At 37.9% G+C, this 18330-nt stretch overlaps 1 protein-coding gene across 1 annotated transcript in view; it reads left to right on the forward strand.

The window, feature by feature from the left end:
* Positions 1–18330, forward strand: part of insra (insulin receptor a) — a 58619-nt gene that overhangs the window by 38270 nt on the left and 2019 nt on the right. The window contains exons 4-20 of the mRNA XM_084412326.1: positions 3782–3921; positions 4715–4859; positions 5039–5253; positions 5343–5469; positions 6238–6488; positions 7269–7436; positions 7573–7765; positions 12504–12787; positions 12889–13028; positions 13553–13712; positions 14277–14379; positions 14479–14546; positions 14725–14954; positions 15636–15746; positions 15888–16047; positions 17679–17808; positions 17927–18061. Coding sequence (XP_084268452.1) covers positions 3782–3921; positions 4715–4859; positions 5039–5253; positions 5343–5469; positions 6238–6488; positions 7269–7436; positions 7573–7765; positions 12504–12787; positions 12889–13028; positions 13553–13712; positions 14277–14379; positions 14479–14546; positions 14725–14954; positions 15636–15746; positions 15888–16047; positions 17679–17808; positions 17927–18061 — 2760 coding nt within the window. The remainder of the gene's footprint in view (positions 1–3781; positions 3922–4714; positions 4860–5038; positions 5254–5342; positions 5470–6237; positions 6489–7268; positions 7437–7572; positions 7766–12503; positions 12788–12888; positions 13029–13552; positions 13713–14276; positions 14380–14478; positions 14547–14724; positions 14955–15635; positions 15747–15887; positions 16048–17678; positions 17809–17926; positions 18062–18330) is intronic.

The following is an 18330-nucleotide window of genomic DNA, read 5'->3' on the forward strand; positions in this document are numbered from 1 at the left end:
ACGACAGACCGCTACCCTCTGTTTTACAGAGCTTTTCAGAACACAGTTGGTATTGTTTGTTTGTTTGTAGTGGAAATGTACGATGACCAATGTCTCATAGCTTAATTCCCTCTCACTCTATTTCTGCACATATGGGCATCTCTATTTAGAAGGATGGGTGATTGGTCACATGAATATTGGCAGGGGGGTTATCCTCAAAATGGTCAGTCTGATTTCCAGACATCGCTTTGGTCTAGCTGTGGTCAGACACTAGCAAAAACCCTCAAAGAAAATTGTGGAGCATGCAATCAAAATGAGATAATTTTGATACAAGATTTAAAAAATGTATCACACATACTTAAACATGGCAAAATAATACCCTTGAGAAATGCATGTTAGCAACTATCTGTTGTTGTAGCTGTGATATGAAGAGCAGCAGACAGGAAAAAATAAACTACTGTTCAAGAGTTTGGGCTTGGTCAAATTTTTTTCAAAGGTTATTTTTGAAAGCAGTCTCTTATGCTCACCAAGGCTGCATTTATTTGATAAAAATACAGTAAAAACTGTATTCTGTTTTAATTTACTTTAAAATGTAATTTATTCCTATGATTGCAAAGCTGAATTTTGCTGTCACTTTTGATCAATTGAATGCTTCTTTGCTGAATAAAGTATTGAAAAATATCTTACTGACCCCAAACTTTTGAAACTTTCAAAAGTGTATATGTCCATTTTATCTTTTAAGAGTCCCCAAAAACAATATTGGGCACTGGTAAAACATTTACTATAATATTAGTAGTTATGTATGTTGTTTGCAAAAAATATTATTTTGTCTATATCTATATCTATCGAAGTGCCATCTGAAATTTTCTTCTAGAATGATCATTTTTATCAAGCTTGTATATTTAAGTTCAGTAATTTCACTTAAATGATAATTCATAGGTAATTTTCATTGCCATTTAAGTGAAATTACTGAACTTAAATATACAAGCTTGATAAAAATGATCATTCTAGAAGAAAACTTCAGATGGCACTTAGAGGCTTTTGCATCTGAACTCTTCATATATATATATATATATATATATATATATATATATATATATATATATATAATTTTGAATAGCTGTCAATTGAAAAGTGTGCTTTTTCTCTATAGAGTGTGAAGTTACGGAATCTGCCCCAATTTATAAACTTTTTCTCTCACCCAAAAACTATAATTCTATCCCTAAGGTCTCTCCATACCCATATGATGTATTATTCTACTGAGGAACTCAGAAAATAATGATTAGAATTTAGCATAATGTCAAAGCTGTTTTTGTCCATGCAACAAAACAGAATGCTGAATAAAAATCAGCAAAAAGCATAAGAATAAAAAAACTATCATGAAATGAGGCCACACGATAGCTTTGTGTGAGAAACAGACTAAAATTGAAGCTACAAACAAACCATATGAGGAGAAAGAGGATAAGAAACTGCTCGATCTTCATTGGTTCTCACATTCATCATGACGCACCAATTTTTTCATGTGCAAATGCTTGAATGAGATTTTATACCAAAATATTTTGTGGATAATGAGTTTAGTTTTGTTCGTTTCTCAGATGTTACAATTAAATGGCTTCAGATGTTGTATCAACCATTTTTATAGTAGTACTTATTAGGGCTGTCCCCTACTAGTCGACTAGAAGAGGCTTAGTCGACCAAAATTGTATTAGTCGGTTAGTCAAAAAATAAAAAACCTTGTGTCGAAGTCATGCAGTCCGTGAGGGTCAGATTGTAAACAGCGGTTCTTTGTGAGAAAATCCAAATGTTCGCCCAGCCATTGACCGCAAATATGGCTTATCATTTGAAACATGCAAGTAACTTTACCTGGCCGCTCGCTCTAATGTTAAACTAGATAATTGTATGCTATTATTAGGCGAATATCCAAGTGTTTGTGCGGAGCGCGCTTATTGCATGACATGAAAACAGCAACAAATTTTTGGTCATACATCATTCAGAACTGTAAAGTCTACTTTTATTTGTGTAATCTAACAATAATAAGAAAATGTTGTGCCTTTGTAAAATAAAGAAAACAAACAGGATGCACTTTCTGCCGTCTTGGTCTCCGTGAACTGAGGCACATCATAAAAATGAACCGAAAGTAACAGTTACTTGCCTCACGGACATTAGAAATACATCTATAAAAAGCTTGAAATGTCTACTTTTAAGCAAACTAATTCAAAACAAACAGAAATACTCTCTGCTTATGTAATCCGGCGAGTCAGCATCGTCAACTTTGTAGCCGACACTGACACAGAAAATACTAGTTTATTAATAAATAATTAAAACCTCTCCTTGCTATTATTTCCGACACATTCATAATCATTACTTTTGCCAATGCTTTGCAGCAAGCTTTATGCGTGCGCTTGAGCGTGGAATAGGCTATATATTACGTCTATATATTAAACGCTCATAATGGTTTAATATTCTCCTCAGTATATATTCAAGTAATTAAATTAATATAAACGTGCGATGAGTCAACAAATTGCTTAAATGCACGACTCTTATTGTACTACAAAAATCTTTTGTTGTGGGCAGCCCTACTAATTATCCTTTTTGGAGCTTGAAAATCTGAATCGCCATCCTGTTTGTGTTCCTTGGAATAAAAAATAATAAGATGTGGTTGAAGCAGAAATACGGTGAGTAAATGATGACAGAACTGACCCTGTAATGCATGTTCTGCCAGATAGGACACTTCTTTTTTTTCTGTCTCTCTTTCTCATGATACTCTTGCTTCCCCCTTGCCAGTATGACCCCTGGGCTGGGCAGTTTTGGCGCACTGTGGGAATTCAGACAGCAGACACACAAATCACAGAGGCTGGACAGACAACAGTGCAGTGGTCCAACCTCACACCCCATGCTGCTGTCCTCGGTTACTTTCTTTGCACGTTAACCGCGTGTATTGAGATATCAGGAGTTTCGACATCCATGTCCTCTCTCTGTCTATCAGATGCATAGACAGGGAGCGCCGTCTGGCTACTGACAGATAAACGACTCTGAGTTGAATCCTTGCCGCAGGGAGACACGACATACTGGACTCTCTGATATGTCTGCAATAAGGATTTCACCCACGCACCAGCTTTCCTTCAGATTAGCTGGATAAAGCGCAGCACATTCCGTCCTTTTTGGCGGGTACCAAAAAAGAGTAACAAGGTGCAAAACACAGCTAAAGCCCATAAAGGAAATTACTTGAGCTTTGCCCGATCGGTGGTTTGTGCACATTCTTGACACGGCTTCAGATCTGGTGTTATGTTGTGACACTGGTATGATTGTTAAGACTATGAAAGTCACTCCTCCATATCCTTTGTTTTGCTTGTGGATTCACACTTTATTAAAGTTGTCTTACAAATATGCGTAGCAAAGTTTCACAGGAAACTGTGTCGCAGAAAGCATCCTGCACAGAGGACAAACAGTTCCTCAGTCAGGCGCGACACTTCTACAAAAACAATCAGTGATTAAGTTGTGTCTTTGGCACGTCTGAGAGAATGTCTCATTCATCCTTGATTGCACCCTCGGCCTGCCCTGCAAGGTCATCCGCACCCCCGCTCCCACCGAAACAGCGCTGGCACTTTGCGCAACAGGATTCATGTCCTTGACACAAACAATCAGTTATTGTCCTAATGCTACATATTTGCCTTAATGTCAACGACAATAGAAACGCTCCATCATATCTGCATTTCTTTGTGTCCGTTTACAGCACGTACGGATGAATGACTTTTGTTTGTTGTGTGGCTTTGTGTACATGTGACTTTGTTCTGTGCCACAGGTTGAACTGCTCCCCTTGCGCTGGCCTTTGTCCCAAAGTGTGCATGGGGCTGAAGACAGTAGACTCAGTCACTTCGGCACAGGCTCTGAGAGGATGCACAGTGATCAACGGCAGTTTGGTCATCAATATCCGCGGAGGGAGTAAGAACAATACAATTTCTCCACTTTGTGCAGCATAGAAGGGAATTTTTAGTATAGAGCTCTCTGGAATTCATGGTTCTGATTGGTTAATCAGCATTCTGCAAATGTTTTTATATAATGACGCTGTTGTTATAATTGGCTGTTGTTCGTGGCAACCATTCTCCTATACTGTTAGATTCAGGTCCTGATCTGTGTTCTGATCACTGTGTTCTGTTGGTGCATTTACCTTCTAGTTACATAATAATAATAATAATAATAATAATAATAATAATTTTCTGATTATTATTAAGAAATATATGCATACTGTATATATACACATCATTGACAGATTAATAATAAAACATCAATTGGAGTAGAACATAATAATAATAATAATTATACTCTTGAATAACTGACAGATTAATTATTAAACTTCAACAAGAATTGAAAATAATAATAATTATTATTATTCATTGTAATTATTATTTATTTGTCAGTCATTCAGGAGTATAATAATATAAAAAATAATGAGTCAAATAAATAAAACATTTTGCATTGTGACTGCGTTACCACCTTGGGCGTGTGTTCACTTCCAATAATTCAATCAATTTAATCAATAACAGAAACCTATAGAATTTTTACAGAGTAGCCTTAAGTACAATAAGGCTACTCTGTAAAAATTCTATAGGTTTCTGTTATTGATTAAATTGACTGAATTATTGGAAGTGAACACACTTGTACATTTTTAACTGTGTGCAGACTTTCTTAAATTTCGGATTTTAAACTTGCTCTTCTTTCCACTTCTCCCTGTTAGACAACATAGCCGCAGAGCTGGAAGCTAACCTGGGGCAGCTGGAGGAGATCACCGGCTACCTGACAGTGCGACACTCATATGCCCTAGTCTCTCTGTCTTTCCTTCGCAAGCTCCGAATCATCCATGGAGAGACGCAGGAAGTCGGGTATGAGTCTTCTTTATAGGATGTCAAGATTTTCCTTGGTTTTCCAAGGTTTTCCAAACTGTTGGCTTTATCCATTTGCGTTGTCAGGTCTTACTTGTCAACCATAATGATACCATTTCATCTTTCTATTCCTTCCTCCTCCTTTGTCCTTAATTGTGTGCTGTTTTATTTCCCATCAGGAATTATTCATTCTACGCTCTCGATAACCAGAACCTGCGTCAGTTGTGGGACTGGACCAAACACAACCTGTCCATCCAGCAAGGTCGCATGTTTTTCCATCATAACTCCAAACTCTGCATGTCAGAGATCCGGAAGATGGAGGAGGTGACTGGCACTAAGACCCGGCAAGCAAAGAATGACATTGTCTCAAAGACCAATGGAGATCAGGCTTCATGTGAGGAGGACATAGCTTTGCATTTCCTTTATGCTCATGTGCTCTTTTTTTAAATAAATCTGAACGCATTGTTGTTGGTGTTTGACCAGGTGAGAGCCAGGTTCTGAAGTTCACACAGGTTCGCACACTTTCAGACAAGATCATAATTAAATGGGAACCTTTCTGGCCGCCAGATTTCCGAGACCTTCTGGGATTCATGGTTTTATACAAAGAGGCGTAAGTGACTCAACTTTTTTTTTTTTTTTATGGACCTAATAGGTGCACTATGCAGGATTTTCCAAAAAAAATAAAGTATCGACTCATACAAAAATAATGCCTCTCAACCTATAATTACTGAAGTGTGTGGTGGTGTTTGTGTCTACAGAGACACATTTTCTTCTTGAATTCCTGTGCTTGAGACATTTTTGGACTGCAACCTTTGGCCAGTGGGTGTGTCGCCCCAGCCAATCATTGATCTAATAGCGTAACTGTTCTTTCATATGTAAAAAAATAAATAAAAAATGCTATTTATGCATGATAAATACAGTATTTGAAAAAAGCTCATTGCTCATCTTCCCACTGGTATTCGCTTGAGTCGGCTGGGCTGCGTATGCAACTGATAAATAATGTCAGGGTAGAGGACTTGTGCTTCTGGCGGTGCTCAAATGAGGTGTCAAGTTTGAATGTTGTGTTTAGAAACAGTAACTGAAAATCCTGTATAGTGCACCCATAATCAAGGTAGACAGCATATAATGTGTTGTGATTGAAGCTGAGACTGTGACGGATAGAAGTACCATCCAAAATCCAGAGCATTTTGTCCTCTAGAAACTTCAGTAAACACTGTGTTTTATGTTTTGTCGACTTAATGATACGCACCAGGTTATACGAACTACGAACCCTCACAGCCTTGTTTTCATTTTCACCTTTTTAACAATGGTGTCTAGCTCAATGCAATGAAGTGATTTCTGTGTTAGTGTTTGATAACATTTCTCTCTGCTTCTCAAGGCCATATAAGAATGTAACTGAGTTCGATGGTCAGGATGCATGTGGCTCTAACAGCTGGGTCATAGCAGATGTGGACCCTCCACCTCGCGCCACAGAGGGAAAAGAACAGCAGGAGCCCGGCTACCTCATCCTCCCTCTGAAGCCGTGGACGCAGTACGCCATCATGGTCAAAACCCAGCTCTCCGCTTCTGATGAACACCAGGTCCACGGAGCAAAGAGCGAAATCATCTATGTCCGCACTGATGCTACCAGTAAGAGCTTCAGATGCGACTGATTAAATATACTGTCAAGGAAAATGAAACTTTTAGGGCAAACCTAGAAGAAATTTAGAAAGTTTGGATGACCAGTTTTTTGTATGCCCTACAGCATTTGTATTCATGATCTCCTTACCAAGCCTGTTTAAAACTAAATGTAGTAATTTCTCTAGTCTTTTCTGTAAGTCGATTTCAGTTGCAGTGTTAATCTTGCAGTCTTGGTATGGCGGAGGAATAAAAGAGATCAAAGGCTGGTAAAATAGGCCACTGGTGACTTTCAGTGGTGTGAAAGCATTTAGCAGTGTGCACATCATGCCAGGCGGTGATTTAGGAGCAAAAACAAATGTGGTTTGCTTTCAGTGCTGCTAGGTGTCTGTCTGATTTCCTTTTGAGCTTGTTTTGTCTTTCCCTCCTGATAAACCACATAACCATTCACTAAGCTAAAAAACATTGTTTTGGCAGCTGGTTGGCAAGAGCTGAAAGCAGTGCTTCAGGGTTTTTCTCTTTTTTTTTTTTTGTCTTTCTGGTTTGTCAAACAGTTGGGTTCGCACACTGTGACATCGATGGTGCCCCTCTACTTCTTTTTTAGGAGGAAGCTGTCGTTATTCTTCTTGTCTCATCGGTGACCTAGTCTGACAATGTGGTCTAACCAGAATTGAGTTTTGTTAAGAGTCTACTGTTCTACTAGTCTACCTTTCTGGCTTTGTTCTTATTTAAAATCATTCTTGTTTTTTCCATTTACTAATGGGTGAGTTTTTTGTTGTTGTTGTTTTTCAGAACCCTCCGTGCCCCTGGACCCCATATCCTCGTCGAATTCCTCATCTCAGATCATTCTGAAGTGGAAAGCCCCTAACGATCCAAATGGAAACATCACACACTACTTAGTCTTCTGCCAGCAGCAACCAGAGGCTAGCGAGCTCTACAAGTTTGATTACTGTCAGAAAGGTTAGAAAACATACATGAACATATGTATATAAAACATACACACTACCGTTCAAAAGTTTGGGGTTGGTAAGAATCTGAATTTTATCCATAAAAAGATAGCAGAACAAAATCGAAGCCTTGTGTTTCTGTTGTTCAGGAATGAAGCTACCCACCAGAGCCCCCACACAAGTGGACAACGAAGAGGAACAGAAGTGGAACCAAACCGAGGAGCAGGGCTCAAGCTGCTGCGCTTGCCCTAAAACGGAGAAACAGCTGAAGAAAGAGGCGGAGGAGTCAGAGTACCGCAAAACCTTTGAGAACTACCTCCATAATGAAGTCTTTGAGCTCAGGTAAATACCACGGTTCCTCATTTAACTAGTGTAGATTAGAACTGCAAACACTAATCATATAATCGGTAATCAAAAAAGTATTATGAAAAAAAGATAAAGTTTTACTATTTCTGCGCTCTATATATAGCATATATTATATAGCATATAATTTTCCTTACATAAACAATATATAGCATACATATAAACATATGTATATATTACATATACTATTTAATGTATGCAAATCATAGCTCACATTATATAAACTTTTTAATAATATGGCAATATATATAGCATAGATACATTATAGAGACTTTCTTGTATAAATGGTATATTGCATATATTATATAATGCAATTTTCATATATAGACTATATATAGCATACATTATTGACATTTTTTCACTATTTTATATCATGCATTATCTCAACTTATGCAAACCGTTTTCATATAGTTTGAAGGAGAGCATTGTGAAAGATGTGAAATATCTAATTTAATGTATGAAATAATCAACAGATTGATCAATTATCAAAATAGTTCCCCGTATTATCAAAATAGTGTAAAGGGCTCAGAAATTTTCTATTCAAAGACTCTTGAGATGCAGCTGTCAAAATCTTCAGCTGACGTGACCCTCTAGGTGGAGATTCTCAAGTTGTTCATGTTGTTATTGTGTTCATCTGTTTTCTCCAGAGGTCTAAGCTCAGGGTTGAACGTTTTTGTAGTGGTCAGACCGCTTTCCCTCGCCGGGCTGTTTTTGACTCCACCAAGACCTTGAGTACATGTTTTTGTTAGGTGCGTTTCCACCTTCTATGTATATCTTTGGCCTTCAAAAGCTCACAGCTGGCTCTAAAGATCTCGTTCCACTCTTAAACACACATGTACACACAAACTCTCTCTCTTGTACAGGCCCTGGTTTAGTGTAATCTTTGTTTTGGGTTGATGATGTTGTCTGGTCTGTGGTAGGGATGGACAATGTTGACAAGGACAACCACAACGCATTCAGAGGAAGTGCAGACTCTCGCCACCCTTCATTGTTATACATATTATGGTTGAGTTTTGCAGATGGTCTGCACGTTTTATTCACAGCGACTTTACAGTCTATAAAAAGTATTCGATTTGTTTTATTTAGACATTAAAATATGATTTTACTTGTGATGATTTTATCCTCGGAAATGCTTTGGCTCTTAGAACACACCAAAAGTGCTGAATCCTCCTGTCCTGAGCTCTTATATATGAGGAAATAACTGAAGGCTGTGGTTCTCTGGTAGTGGTTTACCACTAGAATAGTTAAAACCAACCACATGAAATGCTCCTTTGCTCCCTCTAGAGGCGATAATTGTAATGAATGGAATTTTGCAAAAGAATCTGTCTGTAACCTTCAAGACTTCAAGTTACGCCCACTTCAAGTTACGCCCACTTCAAATTGCTCACTGTTTTTTCCGACTTAAAGCAGCGCTGCACAGACTGGTCGGTGTATGGCATCAAAGTAACGCGAGAGAACAGACAGTTCCGTATGCTTTTGAATCGCTCTCGCACGAGTTTAACATAAACTGAACATACTAGAGTTGATTAAACTGACTCTTAGCTGGTCAAGAACCGAAATGCTTGTTTTGGCACACAGTAAAGCAAGCTGTAACCTGCATTAGTGCCAGGGTACTGATAATGTATGGCAAGAAACCATATTGCAATGTATTGTTTTATTAATTATTCGTCCCACCTCAACTAGAGTGTTGAGCAAGCAATAATATATCCTTTTGGAATTGCGCTTTATTTCCTTTTTCTTTTTTTAAAATAAATAATTGTAAACATCTTTTGATGTCTTATTGTATGCCTGATTTGCTGATGATACAATTTTTTTGACTGATAAACACAGTACTAATGAACAGCTAAATACACCGCTGACAAACAAATCTTATGAAACTTTTGAGACACATGAACAACAAGCACACCCATAACAAAATCTTTTAATTGAAAGGCAACACAATGAGGGTTTATGCAAACCCAATCTAATATGTTCTGGCACTAATATTGTCTATTCTGGGCTACTGCTGCAGCATTACTACATCCAATAGAAAATCAGATCTCAGAAAGTGCCCCAGCCACATAAAAAACAGTAGAATCTAATCCTTGTAGTTTTCCCCTGTGTCCACATCCCCTGTAGGTTTCACAGTCTTTGTATAGAGAATTGCATTGAATGCAACAGGAGATTAGATACGGAGTTCTGTAGGTCCTTCTATGCTCCTCTGAAAATGTGTTCCAGTTTACCACACCTGTTGACAAAAGAAGAGATGGGTTCATGTGTAAAACATGTTCAGATTTTTTTTTTTATACGAAATTTTCTGGTAGCAGTGTTTCCTCAGTATTCATATTAGTAGTGGTGTGCCACCACAGCAAGAAAAATGTGAAATCAAAAGAAACACTTATTGTCTAAAGCAAAGGATTAGTCTATTGTAGAAGTAATTATTATATTATGATGATTAAAATAATTTTAGCACTAGAACCTCAACTTGAATCATAACTTAGGCTCAAACATGGACAGATAAAGGACAAATGAGGAATCGTCACTCAAAAACACCACAGCTGCACAAAAAATAAAGAGGAAACAGTCGTAAACTGGTAAAAAAAAAAAAATAATAATAATTGGGCGACATCTATGCATTTACATCTATTAAGTGACATCTTACCCATACATTTATATTTTAATAATGGCAAGTGACCACTCCAGGGCGATCTGCTTCTGTGTTGTGCTGCTGGCATCTGTGGGACACTCAGCGAGACAGATTGACAAACTCAAAGTTCCAAACGTTTTGCTCTGCCTTTGCTGCAATGTAAAAAGCGGCAATATGGCTTATACACTTCGATTTACACGGTTATCTCTGGAAAATATTCGTACCGTTCTATACGAGCTGGTATCTTGCCGACAACATCTCGTTTTGAGTTTGACATATCTTGTGGTTCTGTGTGATTTGGACAACTTCAAGTTACGGCCGCTTCCTGTTACGCCCCTCTCTTGCAGTCCGCGGACAGACCCATCTCGAATTTTGCGGCTTGCAGTCCATGCATGCTAGTGTTGTACTCTTTAAAATATGGCCAAAATACCCTTTAGCAAAGATACACATTTAGACTTTGTCTTCTGGTTAAATGTGTCAAATACACCAACTTTCAATAGTTTGCGGTCGGTAAGATTTTTTTAAATGAAAATCTATTGACCGAAAAATACAGTACAAAACATAATATTTGTAAAATATTAAAACTGTTTTAAATTTTCACTTCAATTTTACTCCAGTCTTCATCCTTCAAAAAAACATTCTAATATGCTCAAGAAACACTTATTATTATCAATGTTGAAAACAGTTGTGCTGCTTAGTATTTTTGTGAATGTCTTTTCAAATTAATTTAATGCATCCTTGCCAAATTAAAGTTTGAATAAAAAAACAACAACATCTTAGTTGTGTTAAAGGTGATAAGTATTTTTGTCCAATCAAATTCTCTTTCATAATGAGTGTGTTTCTGCTAACAACCTGCTTCAATAGGAAATGTCAACAAGAAGGAAAACTGTGCCCAAAAGATTTCAAGTTGCTAATATTTCAATCGGTTCAGAGCTGTTGAATGAATAGTGACTTTCATTTCTTTCAGATTCCAGATATTTCCTAAACTGTAATTTGTGGTCTGTCTTTTTTCATTTGTGCAGCCCTTTTCCTTCTGAGCGAGAATGAAGAAAAGACTCTGCGTCATCGGGCATATGTCATATTATGAAAAAAATGTCCCTCATTGCTTTGAAGGGTTGAACATTTGTTTAGCGCAGATGAACATTAGATTATTGGATGAAATAAGTGCTGCAACATGTAGAACTGTCATTTAGCCAATCAGACTGCTGTTTGATCTTTGAGTGAGGCTGCTTAAATTACTCGCATCAGCTGGAATCACAACATAAGCACACTTTTTCAACATCCACAAACATCTGTTTTCTAATCAGTGATCTATTGTAGGCAAATTAAATGCCTGTTTGCACAAACAGTACAACAGTCATTCATTTGCTCTAATGCAAGATCTTAAAGTACAACCTGAATAGGCTTTAAAAGTTGGGGTAAGTCATTTTTGAAATATGCTGTTTGGAAGTTAGTCGGGCCGATACAACAACAAACGTGTAACCAATCAGCAGTAGTCCTGTCTGGGCAAGAGCTTTAGGATCCACGTTAATATTTGAAACGCTGTCCAGCGCTGGAGAGAGCTAAGTGGGAAGGCCTGAAAACCTTTACGGATGTAACACCTGGTTTGAGTGTCATTGTGTGTCTGGAGCTGCTGTGCTGTTGGCAACTAACAAACAACTCTTGTTTGTAATTACTATTGTGTACTGTACGTAAAAAAATGTGTGCTTCCTTGTCATTCGTTCATCATCTGCTCTTTATTTTTCGTGAAGCATTATTTTGCTGTGCTTCTGCTATGATAAACAAACATCCTCCCTTGGATTGCGTGCGTAACGGAGGCCAGCTAGTTAGAGTCGCGCTGGCGACTGCTAGTGAATGTGGTGTTTAGCGTCATTGTTAGTGCGCTCGACTCGCAGGGGGATCGAGGTCTGAGACCGACTCAGAGCAGGGCTGGTAGGATTGGAGTGTGAGTTTTGGAGGCGGAGCAATGAAGGCTGATTTCAAACATCAACATTGGCCAACAGCATATTTCAAAAACGACTTACCCCACCTTTAAGACTGAACCTAAATCTAGACTGACTTCCTTCTCTTTACATGTTTCTGTGTACCCAGGCCATCAAGACAGCGCAGATCTCTGGTGGGCATTGCCAATAGGACCTCCTCTCGTCTTTTCACTACGCCCTCCTCGTTGCCCAATGGCTCTGCCACTCGTAGCCCAGAGGAGGAAGCAGAGGCCAATAAGATTTCACTGATTGTTCATGCCAAAGAGTCAACAGTCATCTCCAATCTGCGCCATTTCACCAGCTACCAGATAGAAATCCATGCCTGCAACCATGAGAATGACCCCGCTCGCTGCAGTATGGCGGCCTACGTCAGTGCCCGCACCATGCCCGAAGGTGTGGGATTGTAATGTTATGATGCATTATTTCATAGAGTATAGCTATTTTTTATTGGCTATATCCCCTATTGTCATCTGTTTGTTTCTGTTTTTGTACAGATAAAGCTGATGACATTGTGGGTCTGATAATCTATGAGGTGTCTGAGTACTCTGTACACATCAGGTGGATGGAGCCTAAGGCCCCTAACGGCATGATTATTCTCTATGAAGTCCATTACAAGCGACTGGGAGATACAGAGGTGAGTTGTTACACAGGATGGAGATCGAAGCCTGCACTCTGCTCCCATGAACAGTGGCTGCACTTTTAAACTGATTTTTATCAATCCTGTTGAAATCTCCAAATAGCTCCAAATAAACAAGCTTTTTTAGCATAATTGCATCAGCTGTGTATTTCTGTAACCATGGAGAAATCCAGCCAGAGACAGGAGTAATGTTCCTAATACAGTTTTTTTTAAAAGCCTCGGATAAACAAGTGATGATTATATAAAGGTTAATAATTGTAAGCAAAGCAAAACATGATGGTTTTGCACTTAGCGGCTCATGCACCTGTTTCGGTTGATGGATTTGAAACACTGTTGTAACTGTTTACACTGACCTATGCCAGTTTCATTAAAGTCTGATGAGTAATACTTATGTATTAGTGTGAGATGGACTTTAAAAACAGGATAAAAACAGAGCCTTTGCCACTGGATAATGGTTGGCTTGAGTCCGATGTGCACTGCAATATGGGTTCTCTGTCTAACTGCATGCCTTTATGTCTTAGGAGCTGCACCACTGCGTATCCAGGAAGAATTATATTGCAGACGGAGGCTGCAAGCTGAGAGTGGTGCACCCTGGGAACTATACAGTGCGGATCAGAGCAACCTCCCTGGCAGGCAATGGATCGTGGACAGAGCCAACACACTTCTATGTTCAGGACCTACGTAAGATGGCTTGTCCATAATGCCTATGAATATTATATCTTCAGTTATTAAATTATGCATAAGACCCACATAACTGAATTTTGAAAAGGTTTGTGTGTGTATATGTGGAAAAAAGACTAAATATTCACACACTAATACTATTGACACAAAGTTTTATTGAACAACTTTCAAAGTTTCAACCTCTTAGTCTTCATTAGGGAAAAATTGTCAAAATGCTAAAGGAAGATGTCATCAGTTACGTTTTTTTTTTTTTTTTACGATAAATTGGTTTTGTTGTGTGTTCATTTTTATTGTTTGGTTAAGTTTGCTTTGGGTTTTATTGTAATAATATTTTTAATTTATGTACAATATATTCATTTAAAAAAAAAAATCCTTGGCATTTAAGGCTTCCTATTAATATCAGTATATAGATAATATTTTTTATTTAATCTTGTAATTATTGTTTGCTCCATTGTGTACTGCACCTGTACACAACTTGGTTTGAAAGTGAACACCTATTATATATATATTTTTTTTTTCATTGTGTTGAATTTATTTTATTTTTTTCATTTTCTATGTGAACAGGTGTGGACCCATCCAACATGCTGAAGATTGTGATTGGTCCGGTGATCTGTGTCTTTTTACTACTTGTGATGGGAAGTGTGGGCTTTTTCATGTTTAAGAAAAAGTAAGTGTCCTGTATTGTGATTGTCATGAAAACTGTAGGAAAATATTTTTTGTGAGGTAAGTAATCAATTTCTTTAATTTTGTGTGTTCATCTGACCAGGCAAACAGAAGGTCCAACTGGGCGACTTTATACCTCCCCAAATCCAGAGTATTTCAGCCCAGATGAGGGTGAGCAATTTTCCTTGACCTTTGGCAGCAAATGATGCACATTTAATTTTGTTTTAATAGAAGTGTTGATCACATTAACCATCGATTTAGGCAGATTATAACATTTAAATGACTTTCTCCTTTGCTTGAGATCTGCTTCACTTCAAATATGTCCTGCATGTCTGTTGTGTTTGTGCAGTGTATGAGCCAGACGAGTGGGAGGTGCCACGTGAAAAGATTAATCTATTGCGAGAGTTAGGCCAGGGATCTTTCGGCATGGTGTATGAGGGCATCGGAAAGGACATAGTTAAAGGCGAGCCACAGACCTCTGTTGCGGTGAAGACGGTTAACGAGTCGGCCAGCCTCAGAGAGAGGATTGAGTTCCTCAACGAAGCTTCTGTGATGAAGGCATTCAGCTGCCACCATGTGGTAAGACATGTCTCTTGCATGTCAGCCTGCATGTTTTGTCTTGTTTTAGTTTTGTTTATATGCTGTTTATTATTATTTTTAATATTTGCAGTTTTCATTTAAATTTTGAATTTTAGTACATTTGTTTGAGTTAGTTACCTAGGCAACTTTTTAAATCTAATATTTATATATACACTACGGCTCAAAGGTTTGATTTATATTTATTCCTGTGATATGAAAGCTGAATTTTCAGCATCATTACTCCAGTCTTCAGTCACATGATCCTTCAGAAATCATTCTGATATTCTGATTTGTGTGCTCAATCATTATCAGTTATTATTTATTATTATTGGTCCTCAAATATTGATAATGGTCCTTATTATTGTCAGTGTTGAAAAGTTTTTGCTGCTTAATTTTTTTGTGGAAACCGATGAATACATTTTTCAGGATTCTTAGATGAATTAAAAGATTAAAACAATAGAATTTATTTAAAAGAGAAATCTTTTGTAACATTATAAATGTGTTTATTGTCAGTAAAAACTAAAATATGAATCACCTTTTTCAACATATGCTTTTTCAGGTTTTATTTTAATTACTGAAAATGATTTAATAGTCTTAGGTTTAGGTTTAGTTAACAATAACACTGGTTGGATTTTGACATAGTCTGATATGTACAGTAACTGACATGATTTTGTGGGTTAGGTGAGGCTGCTGGGGGTGGTGTCTAAAGGCCAGCCCACTCTAGTGGTGATGGAGCTCATGACACATGGAGATCTGAAGAGTTTCCTGCGTTCTCTCAGACCTGACTCAGAGGTAACAAATCACACCAGAAGTGTCACTATCAGACTTGCTAGAGCTTTTAGATCCGTTTTAAGGAGGTAGAATATTAGATTAGTTTATATTACACATTAAAATCCCCCAATAAAGGGACTGACTTTTTAAATATTGTTACAGAATAACCCAGGTCGGCCTCCTCCAACGCTCAAAGAGATGATTCAAATGGCCGCAGAGATAGCAGATGGCATGGCTTACCTGAACGCCAAGAAGTTTGTGCACCGTGACCTTGCTGCCAGGAATTGCATGGTGGCCGAAGACCTGACCGTAAAAATTGGAGGTACGTAATGTGATAGGGGTTTATTTATTTAAAGTTTAAAGGGATAGTTCACCCAAAAATGAAAATTAGCCCATGATTTACTCACCCTCAAGTCATCCTAGGTGTATACAATCCGAGTTATGTTAAAAAATGTCCTGGCTCTTCCAAGCTTTATAATGGCAGTGAATGGCCATTTCTGTTTTGAAGTCCATAAAAGTGCATCTATCCATCATAAAAGTTCTCCACACGGCTCCGGGGGGGTTAATAAAGGCCTTCTAAAGCGAAGCCATACGTTTGTGTAAGAAAAATATCCATATTTAACACGTTACAAATTAAAATTCTAGCTTCCGGCCAAACAGCCAGACGCAGTCCACTTACGCCTAAAGCGCAATGATTCTGTGCATAGAATCAACACAAGGCAGACACTCTGAACTGATTAATCGTGCCCCACGATTATTATTTCGGTGTAAATACCTTGTTAAAATGTATTTTTTCATAATAGGTGTCACTTCAGATGCTTCGTTTTTCATGTGGATGAAAAAACACTGTGTATAATTATGTCCATTTATGATAAACGTTTCACTGTCCGGGTGGAACTTATGGAAGCTTGTTTCCGCCAATGAATAATAAATAAATAATAATAATTGCGACTTTTTATCTCACAATTCGGACTTTTTTTCTCACAATTGCGATATATCAAGTCAGAATTGTGACTTTTTTTCTCACAATTGCGAGATATAAAGTCAGAATTGCGTGTTATAAAGTCGCAATTCTGAGAAATAAAGTCGCAATTGCGTGTTATAAAGTCGCAATTCTGAGAAATAAAGTCGCAATTGGGAGACATAAAGTCAGAATTGCACGATATAAAGTCGCAATTGCGTGTTATAAAGTCAGAATTGTGAGATATAAACTATTCTGAGGTAAAAAAAAAAAAAGTCAGTCTTTTTTTCCCTTAGAATTGGACTTTATATCTCACAATTCTGAGAAAAGATGTCAGAATTGCGAGATATAAACTTGCAATTGCGTGTTATAAAGTCAGAATTGCGTGATATAAAGTCGCAATTGCGAGAAAAAAAGTCAGAATTCTGACTTTATAACACAAAATTCTGACTTTATATCTCGCAATTCTGACTTTATAACACGCAATTCTGACTTTATAACATGCAATTCTGACTTTATAACACGCAATTCTGACTTTATATCTCGCAATTCTGACTTTATAACACGCAATTCTGACTTTATATCTCGCAATTCTGACTTTATAACACGCAATTACGACTTTATTTCATGCAATTCTGACTTTATATCTCGCAATTCTGAGAAATAAAGTCAGAATTGCGAGATGTAAACTCGCAATTGTGAGATAAAAAGTCGCAATTATCTTTTAAAATGTTTTATTTTGTGGCGGAAACAAGCTTCCATAGGAACTAGTCTTGGGTCTAGTATGCACGTTTCTGAAATAAAATAACTGCACAAAGCTAGTAAAATATTCTAGCTATGCCACGCAAAAGTGCCAAAATGAGATGCTGAATGCAAACAAGTGTGGATGAAGCACAGGATGTGTTGTAGTATGTCTCGTACGTGGATTGTGTCATCAGTTGTTTTAAGCGATTTCTAATGGTGTTATTTTGTCTTGTGTTGACTGCTGTCAGATTTTGGCATGACAAGAGACATTTATGAGACGGATTACTACAGAAAGGGTGGGAAGGGCCTGCTTCCTGTGAGATGGATGGCCCCCGAGTCGCTGAAGGATGGAGTCTTCACCGCTCATTCAGACTGCTGGTGAGCCGACCATATGCACACACACATACACAAACAACCATACAAAGACGTTTCGTTGTTGTAGGACAATCCTTAGGGTATGTTTTTGTCACTAATGACCCATGTTGTGCTTGTCAAGGTCGTTCGGTGTGGTGTTATGGGAGATCAGTACTCTGGCTGAGCAGCCCTACCAGGGGCTGTCCAATGAACAAGTCCTTAAGTTTGTGATGGAGGGAGGATACCTGGACAGACCTGACAACTGCGCAGACAGATTGTGAGTGTATTACTGAAATATTGGCCGTGTTAACATCTTAAAGTTGGTGTTTATTGCAATACTAGCTTTAGCCTACTGTATCTGGGCTCATAATGGATTTTTTTTTCTTTTTCTGCTGGTCAGTCGGACCAGTAGTTATAGTAGTCTACTTGCCCTGCCAACATTTTCACCTGCATATCACGAAAGAATGATCTTTTTATATTTATTATTTTAAGATGTGCATTTTTTCTGTATTTGCTAGAAATATTTGGATTTTTCTATAAACTTCA

Source organism: Rutilus rutilus, assembly GCF_951802725.1.
Source record: "Rutilus rutilus genome assembly, chromosome: 6".
NCBI lineage: Eukaryota > Metazoa > Chordata > Actinopteri > Cypriniformes > Leuciscidae > Rutilus > Rutilus rutilus.